General features: G+C 34.0%; 2 protein-coding genes across 8 annotated transcripts; one reads left to right on the top strand and one right to left on the bottom strand.

Annotated features, from left to right (window-relative positions):
• Positions 1 to 8,028: 8,028 nt before the first annotated feature.
• LOC117146330 (growth/differentiation factor 8) lies at positions 8,029 to 13,902 on the top strand. Of its 4 annotated transcripts, none has more exons than XM_033312425.1 (4): positions 8,029 to 8,196; positions 9,702 to 10,737; positions 11,331 to 11,749; positions 11,818 to 13,902. In XM_033312425.1, exons 2-4 carry the CDS (start codon positions 9,729 to 9,731, stop codon positions 12,184 to 12,186), a joined length of 1,797 nt encoding a protein of 598 aa, XP_033168316.1. In that variant the 5' UTR covers positions 8,029 to 8,196; positions 9,702 to 9,728; the 3' UTR covers positions 12,187 to 13,902. The 4 variants fall into 4 exon arrangements, with proteins under 4 accessions (XP_033168316.1, XP_033168315.1, XP_033168313.1 ...); XM_033312424.1 differs by having other exon boundaries at positions 8,029 to 8,319; XM_033312422.1 differs by lacking the exon at positions 8,029 to 8,196 and adding an exon at positions 8,745 to 8,834.
• A 2,328-nt stretch (positions 13,903 to 16,230) lies between these two features.
• Positions 16,231 to 23,292, bottom strand: LOC117146329 (RNA-binding protein MEX3B). 4 transcript variants are annotated; one of them, XM_033312421.1, is made up of 3 exons: positions 23,270 to 23,292; positions 21,808 to 22,529; positions 16,231 to 20,277 (listed from the first exon to the last, which is right to left on the bottom strand). In XM_033312421.1, the coding sequence occupies exons 2-3, from the start codon at positions 22,229 to 22,231 to the stop codon at positions 18,818 to 18,820; spliced, it is 1,884 nt and encodes a 627-aa protein (XP_033168312.1). In that variant the 5' UTR covers positions 22,232 to 22,529; positions 23,270 to 23,292; the 3' UTR covers positions 16,231 to 18,817. The 4 variants fall into 4 exon arrangements, with proteins under 4 accessions (XP_033168312.1, XP_033168309.1, XP_033168310.1 ...); XM_033312418.1 differs by having other exon boundaries at positions 23,198 to 23,282; XM_033312419.1 differs by lacking the exon at positions 23,270 to 23,292 and adding an exon at positions 22,826 to 23,112.
• Between the last annotated feature and the right edge of the window lie 2,773 nt (positions 23,293 to 26,065).

Raw genomic sequence — 26,065 nt, 5'->3', positions numbered from 1 at the left:
AAAGTAAGTTCCTGTCCTGCTTTTGCGCCGCACAGCGAGAGGACGTGTTGCCAATAGCCTGAAAGGGACGGCCAGTGTTCTGGCTAAAATGCCATGTTTCAAAATGCTCTAGAGAAATATTAAAAAACTATCGCGCGCCTACACGACTGCATGGGATAATGTCTATTTAAGTGCAATGTAAAAATTCAACAGCAATATTCCGGCCAATTTTTCTGTTTCCAATACAATACAATTGAGCTCTCCAATGCGAAGAAGTTCTTCTCACTAGGCCCTCGGGCGCTGTCACTTTTGAAAGGTTCAGAACGTCCTTATGACTTTTGAAAGGTTTCAACAGAAACACCTCCTAACTAAGAAAATTGACATTGACATCATAAACACATACATATATATGCATGTATGTAATAACAATGCATATTACTTCTAAGTCATTTCCAAAATATCTTTAAAATACATTGTATTTTTAATATTTAATTTTGTTCTGTCGAAATTTGTAGCAAATCTGAAAGAAATTAGCAAAACAATTAAACGAAACCCGTTGATATTTTGGTAAATAAAATGCACACACGATCGATATCTAAATATATGTGAATATATGCAACTAACTGTTCTAAATACATAACTTTCTTGGCGTTTCATTGATTATAAAATGTTTGAACTTACTTTCGCACATGTAACATACTCAACCGTAATTTTCATTATTACAGGTAAGACTAAATCATCTTTATTTGATCCGATTGCCATATCCTTTTATTATATTCAAGATTTAATATGCACAGATTACATCATAAAACGCCTGAAGGTGGAGGAAACAAATGTTTTTATTAGGCTACATGGTAGCACATGAAAGTATGTCCCCCGCAGGAAGCTGAATCAGCCCTGCAATCATCATATTATCTTCGCACTGGTGCTGAGGATGGAACGCAGCCCAAGCAATCGCCACGTGGCACGTGCCAACGACACGGCACATGCTCGTGCAGCAAAAAGTTTTTCCGTTTCGGCTTAGTCTGCTTCAGCTGCAGACCGCCTCCGAGGGTTTCGACACCCATATATTAATAATAGTAAGAATCCCCAATACATTACAATATGAGGAGAAAATGCTGTAGTCGAGTGCCACCATGGTAAATTCTTCGTTCGGAGATTGGCTGGATCGATTCAGTAAGTGATCGAGATCTGAATACATGTACATATGTACATGCATATGCAGTTATGTGAGTACCGGGCACACAAATTAAGAGTAGAAACGAATGGGAGGGAGTCTGGGTAGACGGATATGCCGGATCAATTTGCGGTCAAAGTGACTCTGAGGATATATGTATTAAAATATAGGCACTATAGAACTATTTCTAACTGTTTTGTGAGTACCAAGTTAACAAAATATGAGTAGAATCGGACAGAAGGCTGGGTGGGCGAAAAGGTTTGCTACAATAGTTATATAAAAGCATATGTATTTACTTAAGTCTCTTCTCTCTCATTTGTGTACAAAATCTTATCTATGTGTTACCACCGTCAACGAAAATATCTGATATGAAATGCATTATCTGAATAGACAGAATAAATAAATAAATGTCCAGGAGTTGAAATACATAATGTATATATAATGTATTAATTGGCTCTGTTAACAAAGCTAATGTTTGCTTGAAAAAGTTGCCACGCCCTCTATAAAGCCCCAATCAAGTCAGTGAGTCGAGACCCTATATAGCTGCCGCCTTTCCCCTTGCATATCTCCATCTAGTAACTGGAATCTAATAGTCGAGGAACTCAACTGTGGAATAGCCTCTTGTTTAAAATAGACGTTTTTGGCGAAGCAAACATGGATGTATCAAATCAGAAAAGACAAACTCGAAGGATTTACAATAAGGAGAGATAAACCGTTTTTTCGGCTTAAAGCGTTATGTTTTAGTGAAAGCGCTGCCTGTGACAAGCTTCAGTATTTAGCTTATACAATTAAGGAGAAAGGAGGCTAATAGCTTGCCACTCACCAAAGAAACGACCTACCACCTCTCCCATCCCTTCCACCGCGCCCACCACCAATTTAGATTTAAGATGATGAAAAATACCCAATCCAGATGGCTATTACATGCAGCCAGTGTGTGTGCGGCAACAGTTGCTTTTGTGCTGACATAAAAAAGCGTCGTTCTTCTTATCGTCTGTCCGCAAGACTTCACACGGCCACGCAATGGTATTTAGGGGTGGGGAACGAGAAAAGGTTCGTCTAGCTGTTATATCGCTGAAGTTCGTAGAAAATTCAATAAGGACCGTCGCAAGTTAGTCCATAATCTGTCACAAGATTCAGTTTCTTGAGAAGAGTTTTAATTTGAACAAGGAAGGAAATTATGGTTGGCGTACCGGTCAAAACCCCCTTTCTATGTAAAGTCATGTCTTCCTTTTTGCTTTTAGCAAAAAAAGTTGAAGAATCTACGTAATATGTTATTTAATGTGTGTGTATTCAAAATGTAAATGAAGAATTTTTATTTGGTTTTCGGCTTGAAAAAAAATGCATTCATTTGACTCGGGATGAGAGCAGGGACATTCGGCTCGTGCTCGTAATCCTAAATATGTATAAACTACAGGGTCGAACAGGTAATTTGTTCAGTTACTAAATTATTTACAGCTACAGCTTTTATTGAAGCATTCAAATAAATAAGAAATGAGCTTAAAAAACAATCTGATCTTCAATGTGACATTGACCATGAAATAAATATATATTTTTCACGAAATTTGCTTAATCCGTAATAAAACGCTACAATTATCACTTGAAATTACAAGCTAGCAGCAACGTATAAGGAGTCCCCCGCTGGGAATCCAAATAACGAGCCATTAAACAATTAAAGCAGCCCCAGACTCGGCTCACTGAAAACCAACCATACCCGGACGGCGATGACCAGCCAAGCATTTGGCCAACCAACCAAATACAAACAAGGAAAAGGCTTTTGGAAAGGGCCCAAGGGGAATCCCTAGAAGGGATTGGTGTGGGTGCTTCACGCTCACGGGGGGTTCACATACGCCCTTTCTGAAAGAGGCAGCCACTGTGAATATGCTTCAATTAATATGATCATTCTGTGTCCGCTTCTTTCGCGCCCGACCACCGACCACGCACGCCCATTGCCTGAAGTTTCCGACTATCACTTAACCAAAAGTACTTCGAGTGACAATACCCTACAGGTGGTACTGTGTACAAAGCTCATTCGTAATTAAGTGAAACCATGCTGAGCTTTCAGATTATTTGCCTTCAAGATAGAGGCACAGTGTTGGAGTTGGAGTAACTAATACTAAATTCAATGCGATTTTCATTAAAAAAAAAGGTTTAAAAATTGTTGTAACGTGTGGGCGTGACAGTTTTGCTATGTTTTTGGTATACCAATAGAAGTCAAGTAATAAAACGAATAAAATCAAAAACTTAAGTGCTTTGTGGGCGAAGCAACATCAAGAATCAAATGTCCGCTGCGGCTATGACTCTGGAATGTGCATGTCCACCTCATACATTTTATTGTTCCTGAGATCTCGACATTCGTACGGAAGGACGGACGGACATGACCAGAATATAGTAGTACGCTATAACGCTATATAGTGCAAGTGCCCTTCCTTCTCCATACAGTTCAACCAATCAAATGCGTGTAACCAGAATATCTATCTTAAGACTTCAATGCAATGTTGATTGTATCCCCTTGTTTTATACCCGTTACTCGCAGAGTTTGATTTTTGATATTTCTTACAGTATTTCTTTAAGTATTTCATAAAAGGCCAAACATTTAAGTTTGTAACGATATCGCCCTTTCTGGCACGAAAATTCATGTACACTCTTTGTATACGTTATGATTAAATCGCATTAAACTCAACCGAGCGAAAGAGAAAGTCTTAAAATATTATCAGCGGATTAAAATCAAATTTAACAAAGTAAAAGTGGTTGGAAGTTATTGCTAGTGCCCATTGGCCTTGCTCAGCCATATCAAGTGCTTTTCACCCATCCGGAGCGTAAATATAGCACAATTTTAAAACTTGAAATAACAGCGCCCTTAACAGCGATGAATGTACCGTAAAAGTGCTAACGTCTCTTTTAATATATTAAATTTGTATATTACCTTTGTTTAAACCCCTTACCCGTAATGTGCCCAGCTAGACTATATTCTTTGAGTTCGCAACAGGTAAAAAGAAGCGACTTTTACTTTTTATTCACATATTTCAGGATCACAAACGGAGTTTGTGTCTGATAGGGTTTCATCAAAGACATTCCGAAATATACATTTTAATTACATCAAAATTAATCGTGGTTTCTTCCAACACTCACATGCCTTCGCATTTTTTATATTTCTTATACAAAACAATTCGGGTTGCCACGCTGTTGGGCTTTCACGAACAATAGCTTCTCATGATCATGAAAATTTCAAACTTAAGGTTCTATTTTGAAAACAAACAAAAACTTGTAAATGCAAACTACGAATAATACAAATAAAACCATAATTGCATGTGTTCACACGAGAATCGATAGCAGGCCGGCTAACCCGCTTCCCGACTTGGCTCCTAGGGGTTGCACTGCAAAGATCGTGATCGAACAGTTCTAAAGTTCCCTAAACCCATGCAAAGCAACTTTTTTACCCGCTGTGAGGCACAACAAGGAAGATCAAAGTGTTCGATCTGCCCAAACAGGAAATAACAAAGAGGAGACGATGTAAGCGTCTTACGGTAATGCCTTTAGTACCAAGCTTGTGGGGTTCACTGGGATAAGTTCCTGCATCCTGGGGTTGAGACCTTTAAATATATTGAATTCTTGACTAGTCACAAGGCCTGCGATTTCTTAATTAACAATGTTATTTTATTGACTGCAGTTTAGACTTGCCAACTGAATCCCAATAATTAAATTGGGTTGCCAAAATAAAAATCTATTTTTATAGAGTTGACTTGCAGATTACAGAGACATAGATGTAGCGCAAGTTTGTAGACCCGTGTCCACATAACCCCATAACCCATAACCCCACGTCCGAAGTCTTGAAATTTGTATTGATTTTTTGTATTTCAATGTTTTTTCCGGCCAATTTTTATCGATATGCCAAAAAGAATATTGATTATTGTTATCTGAGTAGCTGGTTTCTGATAGTCGATGTCTTATTGCTGTTACTATTTTCAAGTTAGAACTCAAGACATCTATATTTCGATGATATTAGCTCCTACTCACCTATTAATGAGTTAAAAACAAGTTAAGATCGAACCTTTAATACGCAACGTTGTGATAAACACACTATATAAACGGTACTCATTCCGCAATTCCTTTTTACTTTTCCACCTTTCTTTCCACTTTGATTTGAAGCGTGCCGAATGAGTAACGCCCACAAATTACAATAGCAAATAATCTAACCGCCACCAGGTTGCGCTTTTGAGCCATATCGAAGAGTGTTTTTTCTTTTTATTTGGTTTATTTTATCTCATCTTAAAAAAAAAGTATGAGTTAACACTCCTACCAGCTAAGTAACGGGTATCTGTTAGTTACGATCTGCATAGCTATATTATAATATAAATCATCATAGCCTTATCATAAGTGTTATAACTCGGTATATATAACTATTTCCTTTTAAGAGCGGTGTGCTTGTAAGACTTCATTCTTCAACTTTCTCTCCCAAAAACTGTGGCGATCGGACTATATCACCGAGTGAGTGGCAAGCCAAAGTTCCCATGCATTGCATTACATACAATTTTAAAAAGAAACGGTATATTCCGAACGGGAGCAATGTAATTTTGTGTATTACACAAAATAAAAAAAATATGATTTCTCTTCTAATATTTTCAATTAAATTTCCGACCATTCATAGTCGTCGATTTGACAGTAGTGCGATTTTGGTTAAAACAAGTCCAAAATTAATTACGGTCAAAGCCTTATTAAAATACTTTCGAATCATAATCATTATTTCGACTTATATACTCCCTAAGAGGACTTTATTTCATGTAGATGGGTTTAGTTAGTAGTTAATAATATTTATAAAATATATAAACATATCTATATTTCACATGGTCGCACATGTATCCTTTTCACTGCGTTGCATCTTTCTGAAATCAACACACTTTAGGGACAAAATGTAATATACCGCATTTTTTGATCTGACGGATAAATTGTCCTTAGTAATATATTTTGTATTTTGTTTCTTATAAGAGATATTATTATTAGAAAGATATTCTTAGATAAGTTTATAACTATGATTGTCACACATTGTTTTGTACGAGTCGAACAATATTTTAATGTTTATTTTCTGTGTATTTTGGTATTTTGTATTATCGATTGGTCACCAGCAAACATCTGCTCGTATCAGGATGGCAACTCTCAGCGTGAATAAAAATACAAATGGCAACTCTTAACATATATAGAAATTGGTATGGCAGCCCAATACCAGTGATTGCGTAGAGAGTCCGTTATTTTCAAAAATGCGATGTTGTAAATAAATAATTTCAGAGATATAAGTAATTGACAATTGAGCAGACTTAAAGAATCAGTCCATTAATAAGTTATTAAATATTAAAAATAATCTACTCATTGAAAATGTGAACATTTTTTGAAAGCCAACTTAATTGTTTTCTATTGTTAAACCATTGCAGTGCATATAGCGTTTTTCGTCAGAAGTTTACAACGTAGTGGAAATAATAGAAATAAATAATGAATTTTTGTTATTGATCATGAATTCTTTTAATTTTGTATTTATCAGTTGATAAAATGCAAGATCATTTTTATACATAGATAAATATGGCTCCAGGTGGGCTTGATCGCTATTTTCGTAATATTAACTCTATCGCGCGATTACCGTCTATATGTGCGTAGCTATAAGCTAATATAGCTATTATTTTATTTCATTTTTATTATAACCGAAAGAAATCGTAAGTTGTTAAGCACAATGGAAAAAATAAGTAGCTTACAATCCCAACCAATAAATAGTTTCTAATCAGTTACTTTGTTGTTAACATATAAAAATAGTCTTCTCCTTTCCAATTACCATTTTTAAGTAAAACAACAGTATTGGTGATGAAAAGCACTAAAAAAAGTTTGTACAGTGTGAACACCTATAGGAAACTGATAAATGCATGTGTGGAAAGGCTTTAACATCCGTACGGACGTCGATATATCGACAGCTAATCTGGAAAAAATATCGTGATAATTATCCCTCCCCTATTTATGGAGTTCCCAGATTGCCTTTTTACAAAACTTTTTTAATAGGCATAAATTATAAAAGAATTCTCCAGAACAAAGGGGGAGCCGCACGAATATGTATATATGCATATTTCAATTTATTCAATAATATACTTGATTTAATATAAGTATTTCTTATACACATAAATTTATTTTTGCATATTTATGTAAGTGCTTTGGGTACTTTTTATTGATTATTTTCTATTAAAGAGTAACGAAATTTTTGCCTTTAATTTGAAACACAAAATGCTGCAGAATTTCGGATAAATTTTAAAAATTCCTTTGTATCAACATGTAGTCATTCGAGTAGTAATTAATACGTATGTAATTTTTGTTGAATAGAAGCGCTCAATTTTGTGAAATAAAAACAAACAACTATTAAACCAAAATTATAAAGACAAATCAAATCCTGCTAATAAATCTACACCTTATATAGTTGCTTTCTGTCACACCACTCTGTTCTAAATCTTTGAAGCTAAAATACCTTGCGGCATGTTTCAATTATTTGCCAGGAATTACAATTTTGTAGAGGGTGATAGATAAAGACTGTATGTTTATATTTCCAAACTCATAATTTATAAAAGTTAACACGGCCTAAGGATTAAATTTACAACAGGTAGTGATTAACGACATTGGCAATTTAAAAAAAAATGTTTCTTAAATTGTAATATGGTAATTTAAATAATTTACTGGAATGCGTTTCAGCAGATACATTTTTAAAAGCGGCCTGTTATGCCAACTAAAACGAAATTGCCGGTGCGCCGTATGTATCCGATCGCATCTGATCAGCTGCTTTCAGTTCCACTTCGTCGTTCAATCGCACAGTCAGCAGTACAGAATCTCTGCGGGTTTCCAAATATTGGTTCTCTATGAGAAATATATGATTATTATTTAGTGCGCAATTGAATACACAATTATTTCAAACTATGTGTTTTTGGACAATGAATACTAAATTTAACAAAAGCGGGTTGCAAGTGAATAATGTTCGAAACCGTAGGCCCACTGTTACTTCAATATAAAACATTTAATAAGTACATACTATACATATGTTAAAACACACAATTGCCTAATTTCAAAATAGATTTTGGTTGTACAAGTGTATAAAAATAAAACAAATACCGATAGATAAGTATATATCTACTTATGTACAATTGGTAGGTGTTTAAAAAGTTTGTTATCGCTAAAATAAATGTACATTTACGTATGTATAACTTTGTATATACACAGATTTACAAATGTACATATGTGCTTATATGCATACTATTTATATTGGTAAATTAAGATGTATAATTTACGTATGTACATACATATGATATATCTCATTTACGTTGCTCTGTTTGTAAAAGGGGAATAATGCACTTCCAGCGATGAACTGAAGTTCAAGAGCACAATAATTTATTATGTTTATAAATGGTTTTAATTGAATACAATAGTGGTCATCAAGAGGACTCATGTGAAACTTTTATGAACGGGCTTTGCATATGTGCATGTACATATGTAGCTTAAACTAACTTTTACGACTGTGTGCACATTAGGGTGGTCGTTTTCTGCTGGCGCATCGCGCTTCCAAGGCGGATCAAACAATGCAGATACGATGGGTTGTAGCTTCAGTTTTTAAAAAATCAATATATCCGGTGCTGCAGGATTTTCGACTTTTACTATATTCAAAGTAAGTTTTTTCGTTGCCTGAAACAAGTTTTTGATGGGGTGCAGAAATTATTCCGAGTTTTAAAATTTTCATGAGCTTACAAATCAATTAAAAATGAAGTGACGATCGCACCCTCACCGTGCCGATTTGTGACGATACATGGTTTTGCAATTGACAGTGTTTTTCCTGAACCATATATTTTTCCCTATGGCAGGTATATATGTGTATGGTCGACTGATTTTGATCAATTAAAAACCTAAATTATATATTTTCAAAAAAATGTGCATACCGAAGAAGAACTTTTTTTATTTGAAAACAACGAGTCTATAATTTTTTCATAAGTTAGCTATATGATATGTCCAAAGTCTAACAATTTAAAACCGAAATATTATATTGTCCGAATTTTGCTAACAATTTGAAGATTTTTGAAATTAGAGGCGGTCAGTCATATTGGTGTCGTAAGCTATTCAAATTTTGTTTTTTTTTTGTATTTCCTTACGAACGTTCATCATTGACTTCCGTGCTAATGCTTTGTTTAAAGGGGTCCGCTTTTCTTTTTCTCCGCACAGCTTTGCCTTTCTCTATTTAAGGCATTGCCGTGGGAACCCTAATGAATCGAATAAGGCAGATTATTTAACAAAATTAATAGGAGTAAAAAATTAGCCGTCATTTGAACGTAACGTGCAAAAAGTAATCATCACAGCTTGGACTTCGCGATTTGATTTAAAAGAACTGTAAAATAGGGCCAACAAGAGCCAAGGTATTGATTTTTGATTGGATGACAAGATTACCAGCTGCCGTCTCCATAAATAAATAAAAATTATTTATTTTTATTTTATCTTATTTTAAAATATATCAAGTATATTTATAAATACAATACCTTTTCAGCATTCACCAACGGTTTGATCAAAAATCATGCTGGCCAACTCATTCTGCGGTTGGAGAAAATATAAAACCCATGATCAACATCATAGAACCCTAAAGAGAAAAAAACGACAGAACACATCAGAGACAACAGTTCACATAGAAGTAAACTCCAACGAAATCCAGTTTCCAGGTTCTTACAGATTTAATTTTGACTCAAAAAACATAAATATCGGGCGAATGAATATTCTTGGACATAAGAGAGGTAATTTCCGTGTAACTCGATATGTCACGGTCACCGTACTCTTAATTTTATCGACTGCAGTCAATGCTTATGCTCAGCCAGAAATTAAAAACTTCAGTAATTCTTCCAACGGCGTTAGTCCGGAAATGGTTATGTTGAGTAACGAAACAAGCAATAGTGCAAACGTACTATCAGAAAAAAATGATTCTTCTTCAATATCGGCGGATGATAAAATAAATGAAAATATGGGAATATTTCAAATGAAAGTACAAAGTAAACAGGGGAAAAAAAGTACCCCTTTAGCAAAGGTATCAGAGCATGGAGATCTATCAAGAGTTCAAAGTGTATCTTTGTATCGCAATACCTTAATAAATATAGAAAGTATGCTACAACGTCAGTTGCGTGAGAAAGCTAAAGTGGATAGTATAGAATCGATTAAAATGCACATACTTATGCGCTTGAATTTAAAAAAACTTCCCAATATAACAAAACCAATTTCAGTACCACAAAATATAATAGATAACTTTTATAGAGATTATAATGCATCTTCAAAAAATACTGTTTGGAATCGCATGGAAAACATTGACGAATCTCATTTATCTATAAATGACACTTATGGCGGCCACATAATGACTGATTTTTCTGAAGAAAGTTCATCCTCCCAAATGCAGGGAGATGATGCTAACACTGTTAATGAATTTTTGGTAGATTTGAATAAAAATCAAGCTAAAAAATCGGACATTCCCATTAATACCAACGATGAGGAGTACGAAAGTATTTTGTCTCACATCAGCAGTATTTACATCTTTCCCGAAGGTAAGTAAACAGAATTTTTAAAATAGATATAGATATAAGAAGATATTGGATAGGAGAAGATATTATATATAAGAGTATTGAAAAAGGGAGGCATAGACAAGGAGAGCTAACGAGAAGTAAAAAAGCAAATATACGTCACTAGAATCTGTATAAATATATTTCTAGACTTTTTGGAAATAAGAAACGTACGTCATTAGAATCTGCATAATTTATCTTATATTTCTAGCTTTTTTGGTCCCGATTTGGTTATAGGGTTAGATTTCGGACTTTTTTCCTTTAATAAGATTTGGGTATGGGGTTAGACTTCGGACTTTTTTCTTTAATAAGCAAGGTAGAAAATACATATGACTTATCCTCTGTGTTTAGCAATTGTTTTCCTAAAATTCATTACCGGAGTGTTTTTTCAAATAAGAATTGTCACAATTCTTAAAGTCTTGACGAAGTAAAAAACAAGTAGCATACACCTTTAACATACAGAAGATTTTCTGTTTACAAGAAACATTAATCAATACCCAATTTTGCTTTTAAGAAATCAAATTTTAAATTTTCAATAGAAAAATTAATATTTTTCATTTATATTTTCGTTCTTCTAGAAATTCAACCTCATGTTCGACACAATCGCAAGGTCGATGTTTTTCGATTTCAAATTGACAGTAGCTACTCTGATTTGTCTTACGCTACCCTTCATCTATATTTACGTGGTTGGGATTGGATAAGTGCTCATCAACCTGGACTTCTTGAAGAAATTAAAAAACAGCCACGTAAAGATATTGTTGTGACTATTCACCGCGCTATTAGGGTTGCAAATACAACAAGCTTTACTCCGAAAGTCAAAATGTTTGAGTTTCGACATAGTATTCCCTCAGGACTTGGACAATGGGTTGCTGTGGACTTAAAGTCTCTGCTTGGTAATCTAGGGTCTAATATGACGCAGGAAATTCTAATAAAGGGCGCAGAAACCTGGATGAAGACATTAGTGGTGACCACAGACAACACATCGAAAAATCCATTGGTTAGACGCCATGCCATTTATAATGAAGTTGAATACTTACTCTACTACATATATTTTAAATATTTCAGACTGTTCACATAGAAATTGGGTCGCAAAAAAAGCATCGGAGAAAGCGCAGCGTATATATGGACTGCACAGAAAATGATCATGACATGCGCTGTTGTCGATATCCCCTTAAAGTTAATTTCACCAGTTTTGGATGGCATTTCGTTGTAGCACCAACGTCCTTTGACGCATACTTCTGCAGTGGTGATTGCAAAGTTGGTTACCTAGAGCAATATCCCCATACACATTTAGCAGCCTTAACGACATCGGCCACACCGTGTTGCTCGCCGACAAAAATGAGTTCCTTAAGTTTGTTATATTTTGATGATAACCATAATCTGGTTTTAAGTGTTATACCAAATATGTCTGTCGAGGGTTGCAGCTGTTCTTAGCGAACAAAATTCGAAAGTGTCCTTTAAAAATAGATCTTATACATATGGTATGTAAATAAATTAACGCAAAGGAATATTGACCTGTTTAAGAACGCTAGTTTAAAGTACAATTCTCAGATTTTATATAAAATTTACACCTTTTAAATGTAAAATATACCAGATTGCATTCTGATGATTCCCAAACGAATAAATAGATCGCAATTAAAAACAGTAAAAATTGAAAAAAATATATATATTTAAAAATGAATTCCTACATTACCTTATAAGATAAATATAGAGCCAAGCAATATCTTTTAAACTGTGCATTACAAATTACAAATGAAAAGCAAACAAAAAATAATCGTTTTATATAAAATGATTGTATGACGCATAAAGAAATACAAGGTTAAAATAAACTAAGTACCTTAAGTTTTGATAAAAATCGAATGAATAACAAATGGCACCGTAAGACAAATATAGTCTGAACGGCTAAATGTGGATCATTTACGGCTGTGTGATTACCTAATTTGGATACACAGCTAAATGTATAAAGATGGTCATATCCTATCATATTCATAGCATAGAGAATATTTTACAGTGAACGGATTCGTGCGTGTGCAAACGAGACTTCTAAATGCTGTTCCTTTCAAGACAAGTAAGGAATTGTCTGAATTATATTGATTAGAACAGAGGCTAGCCTTAAGTTTCGCCAAGCACACAGAACCTATTTGAAAATCATTAGAAGTTAAATAACGTGTCAGAGAAATAGAGATATACAAGTAGCAATGCAGCGCAGTGGCGCTACAGCGCTCACTATATCTCCATCTTTATATTGTGCTTTAAAAAAATATGCTAGAATAGGTTAGTTTTGAAACATATTCCGATTAGTTCCTACGATATAAGCTCGAATGCATGCTTAAGTGCCAAAGAATTTCTTTTTCTAATGCGTTCTTTTCGAATCTTCTATAAACACCTATACTTGTCGCGGAATTGGCTTCTAAACGTTTTCAAGAGTACTTAGGAGTCATAAACTAGTTTGAACTATTCCTTCTTAGCTAAAACACACAAGAGATTCTCCAATTCCGGCCTACCCAACTAGTTTCCGCCCTAACCATTTATGTTGCCAATAAATATAATTTTGAGAAGTGCTCCAACATCAACTGGTAGGTAAGCACTTATAGGCGATAATCGTGAAATGGTCGTGTGACATTCCGAATATAGAGTGGGTGAAGATGTAAGATGTAAACCCTTGAAAAAAGTTACTGCGTTTTGACAAAAACACAGGCGCGCTAAGGAGTACCATAGTATATATCGCCAAGGAGTCATACGATCTTTTCCGGATTACACGTCTAAGGAGTTCTCTTGTTTTTTTATTTTAATTGAATATCGGTTCAATTAAGCTTTCGGTATAAACTCAAAATGTCAACCCCCTCCTACTAATAAGCCAACAAATTTATTTCCGAAAAATTTATTATATAACCATTTAGTGATACATTACTATATAAATTGATATACTTATATTTCCATAAATATTTCTCATATAAACTTAGGGGTCTCGGTTCTGAAGTTGGCCTTTTAATATGAATACTAATCAGTAAAATGGGAATGCCGATCTGAGTCGATATATGAAATGTACTTTAAGATATTTTACTTTCTGCGAACACAATACGGATATTTTCATATTTTTAATATTGTTTATGTTATTGGGCGCTTACTTTTATTTTAATTACTTTTGTATTATACTTATAATTATAAATTTTAAATTAGCTGAATGTATTTATACTTTACATATATATTTATTCTTATTGTTGTTGTTTTGCATTGATTATTTGTTTTTGTTTCGCAATTAAAGTAATACCTCGTTTGAATTAGTAAAACATTCGTTGTAAATGTATTAGCCGCCAATTATAAGTTAAATGCAAGTCCTTACAAACTGTGTACAAAAATATTTACTTCTCTTTTTGTTTGTACGTATGTACCAATTCCCACAAATTATATTTTTTGAAGACTATTTAATCTTTTATTTGAGCGTAGCACAATAGTATTTAATGCAGAACCAAACGGTTAGCCGAAATAAATACGCCACCAAAATGTTAAACTTGCTGAAAATAAATATAATGTACATTCTTTACGTCTTTGTTGGAATTAACATTTTATTGTTGCACAATTTTTTGCGCTATTCTAAAATAATAAAATAACATAAACATTAATTTGTAACAAAATATGTACGGAACACTTTCAGGTAAAAACATTTTAAAATATTTACTATATATTGCAATTTTGATGATATTGATTTTCGATTTTTTCAGAAATAAAAATGTCTCAATTGCCTAAGTCCGTAATTTAATCTGAACTCGACTGTTGGGTATCCATATTTCCCATCTTTAATTTTCCGTGAATTCATTTTCAATGTTATATGCGTGTTTTTTTTCATTAAACAATAATTATGGTTCAAGTTTGTTATAAGCACCATAGATATCGTTTTACCTTTGTAAAAACCATTAAGTAAAGGATTTTTACAGATTAATATGCTCTATGTATATTATTTGGAAATACTTATTCTTTTTCATATGAATGGGAACAACATTATGCTATCTTATGAAGAATATTATTTAGGGCTAAGTATTACGTATATATAATTATATAGTATGTATATATAAATGCACAATATATTTTTAAAAAATTTGTTTATGAAATAAAATTGTTCTAGTTATATCTCATAAATAATGTAAGAGGTTTATTTTGTGCGATTAATAAATTATTTAGTCTCACTCGTTTGAAATTTTGACCTTAAAGATTTTATGTTAAAAATTTATACATTTAAATTTATAAAAGCCAGCCGCTATTACAAATTTTCGATTGATTCATTTAACCTTGAAGTACAGTACAAAATTTTAAAACAAAGGTATAACAAAAATTCTAATATTAAACATCCAATTTTAAACCGAACCGAAATACGTTTGGTTTTATAACATTCCACGCAACTCGCATTGTATTATAAATATTAAATATGATTGACTATAATATATAAGTCTTTTTATTCACATTAATCGTAAGTTTTTAAAGGTAGTTGTCACATGTGGGTCATATATCGTAGATTTAAGTATATATAACTTTTGGATTTTTTTACTTGATCTATTGTATTGTATATATATATATATAATGTGTCCGATCTTAATATTATTGCTAATTTATCAGTCGATTTAAATATTTCAGAGAGTTAGTATCATAAAGTATACTTTATAGATACAATATATTTTTCATCATGTTTGTTGTTTATAAATAGTTGTTTTGATGGCTTATGTTATAGGCTGATTAAAAATTGCACATGGGGAACAGTAAAATCGAGACTTAATTATTTGTGCAACCTAAAATTACAACAAAATGTTCATTAAAAGTATTTAAAAAATGTTATTTTAATGTTTAATTGACAGAAGTCTAAAGAAAAAGTTTGCTCAAAAACGTAAATAAAAATTAGGCAACTTCATATAAACAAAAAGGTTTAGTTCCTAAGAGACTTCCAAAACATTCTAAATAGAACCATGGTCAATAATTTACCTAAGCGTCACAAATTTCAGAATTAGTGGTCGCATAATTTTCCATCCACAGTATTAATAAATATGGGTTTCCGATATTGGAAACGGACTATTGCTAAAATATGCACAAGATTAATTCTAATTGTTAAAATAAAAAAAATATATCGGAATCTTAATTTCCACTCGCCGGTAGATGCCAACACGTTGTTGGCATGCCATTGACCTTGTTCATATGTTTTATATCAAAATGTTGGAATAATTATTCGATTTTTAAAGTTTTATGCGTCCCAATAATAAACCCAACAATATTTTCTTTAAAATATTTGTAAGCTGAATCCCAAATCTTCAGCTATAATAGACCACGAATTTCACAATGTCAACAATCAGACGGATATAAAAGGGCAATTTATATGAAAAACTCAAATTAAATAAAATAATTACATACTTATCTCCGTTAACCACAATATTTACTTAAGGTACAAACTAACTAATTAAATTGGGTGTAAAAAATAATTTATAGTTTATATGATTTCGGCAGTTTGCTAGTTTGCCTAAGTTCTATCGATTTCTCCGTATCCTTTAAAAGTATAAATTCTATGTAGCTCGAAATCACTTCGTCAATTATTTTTTAACCATTTAAAAGCTCAGTGAACCACATTTACTTAAAAATACAGAAAGTCAATAATAGAGAAATTATGCTAAAACATTTCAACATTGCCTGATATCACTGTATAACATGAAAGAATTTACATTGATCCGGTCCCAAAATTTGATTACGTACGATGTACGGATGCCAAAACCGGTCAAGAAAATTATCCCTGAAGCTGGTTTCAATAAAAAAGCTCCTAAAAGTTGGAAATAACTATGGTATAAGAAGCATTTGGAAAAATTTTGTTATTTTTTCAACGATGATATACGAAAAAAATAGTGTTTATAACTTGCTAGCATATATGTATAAACGTATTTACATATACACATGTTATTTCGCACGCAATGTTATAAATATAAATGTGTATGTGTGTAAAACCTTTTCAAAATGTAAATAAATAAAAATATTAATTTGTTAACGCATAAGGTTTAATTTTAAGACATACCCTGGGCTTTCAGCAAATTAGTTGCCGTTTGCCTTTTAATGTCGTTAGGATAAGAAAGTATTTTTCAAATTACAGATTTAGTTTTACGGAACGCTATCTTCAATGAATTATTTTTTGACCAAATTCGCAATTTGTGCGCCGTAATCAAAATTTTTGGGTTCCCATCAGCGTAAGTTTTTAAAGGTCTCACTTCGTTACAAAATGTATTTGATGTAACCAATATGAAGCCCTGTTTAGCATTTAAACCAGAACTGAGACTTTGCCAATTCTTTAAATTATTTTTGGAATATAGAATATAGAAATTGACTAAAAAATAATGTCAGATTTATACACATTTAACATTTTTATGGGAGAACGTCCACTAGTAAAAATAAAATCGATATATTTCCTATTAAAAACGATTTTGCTTTCATTTTTTATAATCAAAAACGAATATAGATTCACGTTTCTTAAAATAAAAAAAAAATCCAATATTTACCCTTTACAAAATAATATTAAAATATAATTAACCAGTATACCTATGTTCATTGTTTATACTATTAAAATTCATCACTAAGGTCTTCAATAGAAATTGGGTTTGGTATTATTTTCGTTAAATTAAAATATTTACTGTTTGTTAGAGCCTCTTAATATAACGTTCAAACTATGAAATGTTTTAGCTACACGATTTTTTTAACTTTCTACTTATATAAATATTAATTTATAGTATATTTATTTATTTTATAGATGTCTCCCTAAAACACAGAACAATTTTTATATCCGTTATTTGTAAAAGTATGGGATGTATACTAGATTCGTTGAAAAGTATGTAGCATATAGAAGGAAACATTTTCGAACCTATATATATAGTAACTATGTATATATTTTTTAATAGTTGATCTCGCCATATTCGCCCGTATTTCGGTATTTATCGAGTATAGAATGTTCAGGAAAACAATTTGAATTTTTTCATTTTAATTTTATTTGACAACTTATATCGATATGCCTCCAAAAGTTTTCTAAGTCGCAGCCGGGAAGTTAGCTCTTGCGATTTGAGCGATGCGAACAGACCACTAATAAGATTACAAAATATAAAACAAATGAAAGATGTGCAAGTTCTAGAGTCGCGAGTTGTGTAGACGTCGGAGTTGGCTTGACAAAAATTAATATACACATAAAAAAACTCTTCTATCTGCCTGTTAAATACTTTTCAACGATTCACGTATACTAATCCTTCTACTAGTAACGGGGTATAACAACAAAACTTTTTTATTCGCTCATTTCCAAAAGTTTCTTTTTGAGCTGTTCCATGGGATGAAGATTTCTGTGAGACAGCGCAAACTTCAAAATAAAATGTCATACTCTCTGTAGAAAGAAAGAATATAGTTATACTTTTCGTTGAAAACTGTATTAGATGAAAGCTGTTGAATATAACTTCGTAAACTTTTTAAAATGGTTTAAAGGGGTATTCCTATTATGGCTGAACCGAACCGAAGTGCTACAGATTTTTTGGAAAATCAAAACGGACCACTAGCCAAAACTCACTTTTTGTTTAAATATGGATTGATTTAAGAAAAAATAACTATAATATTCAATATTTGGAGTACTGATAAGCAATACGATTTTTTAGAAATTAATATTATGTTTATAAAATCAGTATGAGAATATTCACTTAATAAAACCGCAAAAACTGGCAGTATTATTAAAAATTATTTCTGCACAATATTCATTTTTTTTCAGTTTTAAAAATTGTCAAAGACTTGTAAAATGCTATTTAAAATATTTGCAAAAGAGAATCGCCAAACGTTATATAAAGTTGACATCACGTTTAAAAAAATTATAATATTAAATTTGTGTCTTGTCCCCAGAAAATTTAAAAATATTCCTGGAATTGGTTTATTATAGACAGCAGTTAATTTTAAATTAAGGAATCCCTTTAATCCCTGAATGTTCAACTAATGTTAATAGACTTCACGGAAGCCACGACTAGATGTGTAACCGACTAACTAAAAACTGACAAATATTAAATACAGAAAATTCAAATTATCCTAAAATCCGCATTGCATGGTAAACAATAGAATTACAAACCGGACAAACTGCATCCATAGAAAGACAGATGTGATTAGCGCACTCCATACAAAACATATTGTGACCACAAGGAACCAAAGCTGTGGTAACAGTATTTTCATTACATACATAGCATTCCCGATGAACTAAATAATTGTCTGCGTTAGATTGCACTTGAATGGCTTTTATCTTCTGGGGGATATTAGACATAGTGGGCTCTTTAGCATGTTTCAGATTTTGTTGGTTTGCAGAATGTTCACCCATACCTAAAAGTGAGTCGGTAGGACTAATTGATATTGTGGGCGAGCAGTGAGCTGTGGGTATGATATTTGCCGGTTGGTTCCAAATACTAGGAGAGTCCCCTATACCCTCGTCAACGTCAATTGAATCACTAATACTTTTCCATATATTTAATATTTCTGGAGGTGTATTGGCGCTATTGTTGGTACTCTTTGTAGAAGTGGTAGAAGAAGCAGATGAACAAGATCTTGTTAAAATATTTGCATTACAGTTGGAATGAAACGATGCCGATGTAGATGTGGGAGGACAGAAAGACAATGTTTTACTAGACGTAGTGCGAAAAACAATATTAGCAGCATTAGCTTTGGCCAAAGGCACCGAAACTTCATTTCCAGGAAGACGTTTGTCTAATATATCTGTTGCTGTTATATTTGCTGCCATTTCCATCTCAGCAAACTCTGATTTTTGAAAACAGTTCCCAGTAGGATGTCCTTGCACAAGTTTCACTGAATTGCTTACGTTTACAACCGTCTTCATTGAATTATTTGTATACTCCTGCGTAGACGCAAGGGAATTTTTGTATATGGACGATAGAATTTCCGAATTTAAATCATCATTTAAAATTTGAGTTAATGAAGGCAGTGACGCGTATTCTTTAGTCTCAACCGAATCACTAATTTGCATAGTAATAGCATCACCACTTCCAGATCCGCTTCCAGTTCTAAGGGCAATATGAGCTTCTATTTGCTTTCGTGCAGTATCAACGTTGTCTGGCAATCCAGTCACTTCAAAAATTGGTTCCTTTTCTCGCGATGGTGTCACAATGTAAGTTTGCGTCTCTTGTTGAATATGTTTGATCGTAGCACCTTTTGGCCCAACAACGAGTCCAACTACCCGATAGGGTACACGTACCTGTATGGTAACCTGTCCAGGCATACAAGGGGGACCTGACATGCGGGGAACTGCACCACCACCGGAGCTATTCGCACTTCCTACCATTCCATTGTTCTGACTATCACTTACAGGCTTACGTGATGCGCGAATTAAGCTAAAGTGGTCGGCAGCGGAGAGTATTTCACGTTTAGCCTTGTTTACATCTTCCTTACGACCAGTCACAACGAACACAGGCTCCTCTCCTCGAACTGGTGTCTTGATGTAAGTGTTGGTTTTGGCTCTCAAAGCTTTAATTTTGCACCCTAAAATGGAAAGAGGGTATTCATAAATTATATATATTTAAACTTATTTTTACGGACTTTGATCACTGTGGACGGCAGTCGCATTTATTTAACACCATTATCTGTCTTAAACAGATAGGTATAAAATAACTATAGTTATAAACAAGGCATTCAATCGATACTATAACCGTAATTTTTAAAAAAGCACTACCAAATCTAGACCATAGCCTAACCCAAAAAAATTATAAAAGAACTAAACATACAATTGCACTTACACGAACCTTGACGCCATCAAAAAATTTGCTGATACTTATTTCCATTTAATGTTATTTCCATTTAATGTTATTTCATTGCATAATTTGCTTAGGAAAGGTCAATCTGCACGAGTGTTAAAAACTGAACAGAAAAAAGGCAGCTTCGAAGCGTCTCAGGAAGGTGTGAAAGGCGACATATATACGAAGACATGAAAATCTTGTTGTTGTCCGATCTTTAACATTGTTTACAAATACCATATATACATACATAGTGAACCTAACAACTAAAATTTAAACAAAATTTTAAAGATGGAGCATGTTGTGCTGGTTAGAAAACTGCCTATAAACATATTCTTAATATGTATATAATTATAATGTGTACATGAACAGCGTGAATGTAACAGGTAGAAAGAAACTTATTGCGACCTATAAAGTATACATTTATATTTTTGATCTGAATCACTAGCCAGTCTGACCATGAACAGTGATTAAAGATTAAGGATGCAGATTCGAGGACTTGACAGCTTTTCGCAGTTTCTGGTCGTTAAAGCAGTCTTCGACAAATTGATTTGGAACGTGGAAGAATCAAATAAAAACTATCAGATACCCGTTACTCTGCTAGTGGAAGGCGAACGAGAAATTGTATTATATCTGGCATGGCATATCGATAGAAATTGGAGAAAAAAAAAATTAGTTTTCAAAAGTGTGTGACTGTTTTGGGCGGATTGTAGGTGCTATTAGGGGCGTGGTCGAAGTGACCGATAAAATTGGCAAGACAACCAATAAAACGAATAAAAATCAAAACATTTGTCAAAAGTAAGGGCGTGGCAGTTCTGGGCGATACTAACTTGCGCTCAGTCTATGTGCACGCTTAATCCAACTTTCCATATTTTATAATTCCTGAGATCTCGACGTTCGTAGGGACGGACATATATATATATATATATATATATCCGTCTTCATATATATACATATAATATATATACATTATATATATTATACATATATCCGTCTTCATATATATACATATAATATATATACATTATATATATTATACATATTTATATGTATATATATGAAGACGGACTCGGCCAGGTGGACTAGGTGGTATCGATCCCAATTAAAAATTTATTAGGTCGTATACGGGTGTACCAATTTCCTTTCCATTTTTTGACCACTTAATGGCAATTACATACATATATATATATTAAAACAAGAAACTTATGGTAGCAAATCTCATGTGCAACGAGTGAACATGACTAAACAATAAGTATAATCTAATTTATAAAATGCTTACCCTGCCTGCCCACTATTTCCGCTACATGTTCAGAACTGGGAACTGGAACACATTCGGTCATATTTTGCGACTTCTTAGATCGATCTTCTGAACTGACGGCGCCGGCATTCGGTAACAGAAGACAGTTCGTTGCCGATGGAATTGGTAGCGTGCTGTTGATAGTCCCAATTTCAAAGTCACTTCTTGCACTTAGGGGCATTGGTAGCGGTTGAGCAGGCTGCGCATAGCAATTTTGATTGTCGTTAAATCCGACCAATGATAGTTCCAATGCCAATTGCAGTGTCCTCGGATCTTCGGATAGTGGTAGCGTTGATTCATTGACTTTGGATTGTTCAGACATATCGTGATGTGCTGGATTTTTTTTCTGGTTAGACCCTTTCGAGTTAATGCTAGTAGCGATCTTTGGTGTGACCTGAGCCGCCATGGTAGTTGCAATCTTGTCCCTTTTTGAAGCGAAATAAAACCCGGTGCAACAGCAATCTCGCGCAATGAGGAGGAGCTCGGTGCCACGAAAGCCGATGAGAAGTAGACGGATGATATGGAACTAGATAGAGAACTTGAACTCACTCTATGAATCCACTTAATTCCTTGGTTACGTGTGCGGTCATGTCAAGGTTTTATCCAGCTTTAAGCTAAAAGACTACCTCGTTTAGCCACATTTGGCCAGACCCAAGTCGAATGTTGGTAACAATATATTCGTAGTTCAGCCCTTGCTGGATTTTCTGCAATACACAGAAAAGATCGAAATTGCATTTGGTATACATACGTATGCTTATGGGAATGATAGCTGTGCAATTTGCCTAATGGTACGAATGCTCTTTGTACTTAAGAATAAGCACCTTGTATATAATTACGTACTTGGGGTACTTTGTTTATTCTATACAGCTATTATAATGTATTAGTTTCCGACAAATAAAATAAAGTGTGGTCTCTCTTACTGATGCGATGACTTAGCACCCAGCATACAGAATACCGCGCTCGTGACCAACCCCTAACTTACAACTTCTGTGTCACTCACCCCTTGTAACTTCTTTTCTTCTCATACCCTCTCTAAAACACACATCACCTAATACCAAATGAACGATGAATACATAGTTATGTAGGCACCGATCCTTAAATTAAATAGGGCAGCTTATTGTCTAAATGCAGTCCATTAACAACGCGGTGAAATTTCAATTAGCAAATTCACGATATATTTCTTATAAATAACACTGTTATCAACGCCCGCCCAGTGGCCCAAAATTACGTGTGTACACTAGAAAACTTGATTCCCCAGGTACACATTCCGGCAGTGTTTCGACACGCCTTTTGTATGGGAAGATGGTGGAGTGTAGAGGTACAAAGGATAATTAGTATACGGAAAGCGATTCTTTAGATGAACTGTACTAACAAAATTGTCATAAAAAGGACACAGTATCAGTTTTTTTTATTAAGCACACCAAATTCAATTAAATGAGATTACCGGCATTTAACGCACGATAAAGAATACAATCAAAAATATAACAACTATCGATGTCTCAGAGATGAGAGCCGGTATACTGGAATATTTAATTATAGACCATTGACACTGAACCACTTATGATAAATGCAATAGCTTACTTCTTGTACTTAAAAGTTATTGTTCTTATATGTGCAGACTTTCATATCTAAATTTTTAGTTTTAGAGTTTGCAGAATTGAATATTGCAGTTGCAGTGCAACATTAGGCTTGGTTCTCTAGGTATCGTACAATATGTATTAAGGAACCTCCTATATTTAAAACAGAAGTTTTTCAGGTAATAAAAAAAAGAAATAATAACACCCTTTTTTAAAAACAATGATTTAGATTATGGGAAATTGTAAACACATATTTTTTCACTTTAAAACAAATCATACGCCAAAAATCAACAAATAATGCCTCTGGAGTCAACAAAATAGGTCAATAGAACGCGCGTTGAACGAAACCCAGTTTTGCGAATCATGGACTCTTTAGAAGTTAGACAGAATCCTATAGTCAAGTTCCCAGACTATCAAATACCCGTAACTCACGTAGGTGAAGTGAGAACAAGAAATTTTAACATTTTTCTGGCATATCGATACAAATTGGGAAAAACAATAAAACCAAATAAATAGGTTTCAAAAGCTTGGGCGTGGCAGTTTTGGGCAATTTCTTGATATACGAATAAAAATTGTCAAGGCCAATAATAACACAAACAAAAAAACAAAACTTTTTACAATGTTTTGGGCGGTTTGAGGACAATAGTCTGCGAAAGTTTCTAGCTGATCGATAAAAAACTTGGCGGTTTGTGGGCGTAGAGTGGGCGTGTAAAAAACTTGCCCTACGTATTTGTTCCGAGATATTTTAGAATCGATAGTTCAAAAGAATATACATACAGCTGCGGTTAAAATAATAGCACTACTGCAGGTGGAAAGTTGATTTCCTAAAAAAGGTATTGAATGTTTATTTTTTTAAAAGTCTGATTGCATGAATAATAAGTACCATATGTTGTCTCTCTAAGCAAGAAATTTTGACTCTCTCAATGTAACGGTTCTTTATGTTTTTGGGCACTTTCTGCAAAAGGGCGCTAAATGAGGCGGTAACAAAAATAGCACTGACCACGTTTTTGCTGAATAAAATTAATAGGAGTGATTGCTTTGGGTTTTTTTTCGACATATTTTGAAAAAAGGAGTTGCATTAAAGGTTTTAATTGAATTTTTTTCAAAAGAAGACCAAAAATTTTCTAGTTATGGGTCGGGGAAAGCATTCTACCGTCGAAAAAAGGAATTTGATTAAAAACATGATCTCTGAAGGTAAAACCTACGCTAAAATGGGACGGTTTGTTGGTTTTTCAAACAAAATGATCCGCAACGCACTTCTGTTTGTCGAAAATAACGAAAAACGTGGAAGAAAGCCCTCTATGTCCAACGTGGAGATCAAGCGCTTGGTTCGGCAAAGCAAGAAGGAGCCTTTTAAGCCGGCGACGAAACTGAAGAAGGAGCTCCAGATAGCTGCAAGCGTGGAAACAGTTCGCAAACACTTAAGACAAAACAACCTTAATGTGTGCAGTCCCAGAAAAGTCCCGCTTCTGACTGCGAAGCATGTGGCAAAGCGAATCTTATATGCCAAGATACGCAAGGACTGGCCTGTGGAGAAGGGCGCCACATTTTGTGGTCAGATGAGAGCAAAATTGTTTTTTTTTTGGTGGGAAAGGCTCTCGGTCTTATGTTCGGCGTCCACCACGAACTGAAAAAAATCCTCGCTTCACCTTTAAGACGGTAAATCACGGGGGATCCAACATCATGGTATGGGCGTGCTTTTCATACTATGGAGTAGATCCGATTCATATGATTCAAGGCATCATGGATCAGCACATTTACACAGATATCCCGGAAAATGTGATGGCGCTATATGCCGAGGATGAAATGCCGTTTTTTTTGGACATTTCAACAGGATAACGACCCAAAACACACGAGGAAGAAGGCTCGAAAGTGGTTTGAGCAGAAATCGATCCGAGTAATGAAATGGCCTGCTCAGTCACCCGACTTGAATCCAATCGAAAAACTTTGTGCGGACGTGAAAAAAAGGTTTCTGAAGCCAAACCCAACCATAACGAGGAACTTTGGATTCATGGGGGATCGAGGATCAAGGATTCATGGAGCAAAATTCCTCAAAAACGGTACCAGGACTTGGTGGACTCCATGCCAAGAGGATGCGCAGCTGTCATTGCCTACAATGGTCACGCAACCAAATATTAAGATTCTTTAAACATAGTTCTTAAGATATAATCCATTTGTTGAACTCTTATTTTATTTTTTTAGTTAGTTTTAGCAAAATACGAGAAACAGTGCTATTTTTGTTACCGCCTAAATTTGGAGGTTTTTTTTTGTTTTACCAATTATTTTTAAAATATCCATTAGATCTGTTACCAATTTTAATATTTCGATTGAAAATCATTGTAGTATTTAAGATTAGTGGAAAAAATGATGAAAAAATGTCAGAAAATAGAGAAACGCTGGGGCAAACACGAAATGTGCTTTTGGTGCTATTATTGTTACCGCAACTGTATATACTCTATGGTGTCGGAAACGCTTCCTTCTACCAGTTACATCTAGTATACTCTTTTACCAAAGACACTAGAATAACAAGATGCGTAACGGCCATACAAATTTTTGGCACGCGATTTTTTGGCCGTGGCTCTAGAGGTGGCTCCAGGCTCTCTTTAGTTTTTGTTCGAGAGAGAAAGAGCGGAGAGCGCTACAGCAAACAGCTCTTTTCTACG

The sequence above is a fragment of the Drosophila mauritiana genome, chromosome 4, assembly GCF_004382145.1.
Source record: "Drosophila mauritiana strain mau12 chromosome 4, ASM438214v1, whole genome shotgun sequence".
In the NCBI taxonomy this organism is placed as follows: Eukaryota; Metazoa; Arthropoda; class Insecta; order Diptera; family Drosophilidae; genus Drosophila; species Drosophila mauritiana.
This window is presented reverse-complemented; position numbering and strand designations above follow the sequence as displayed.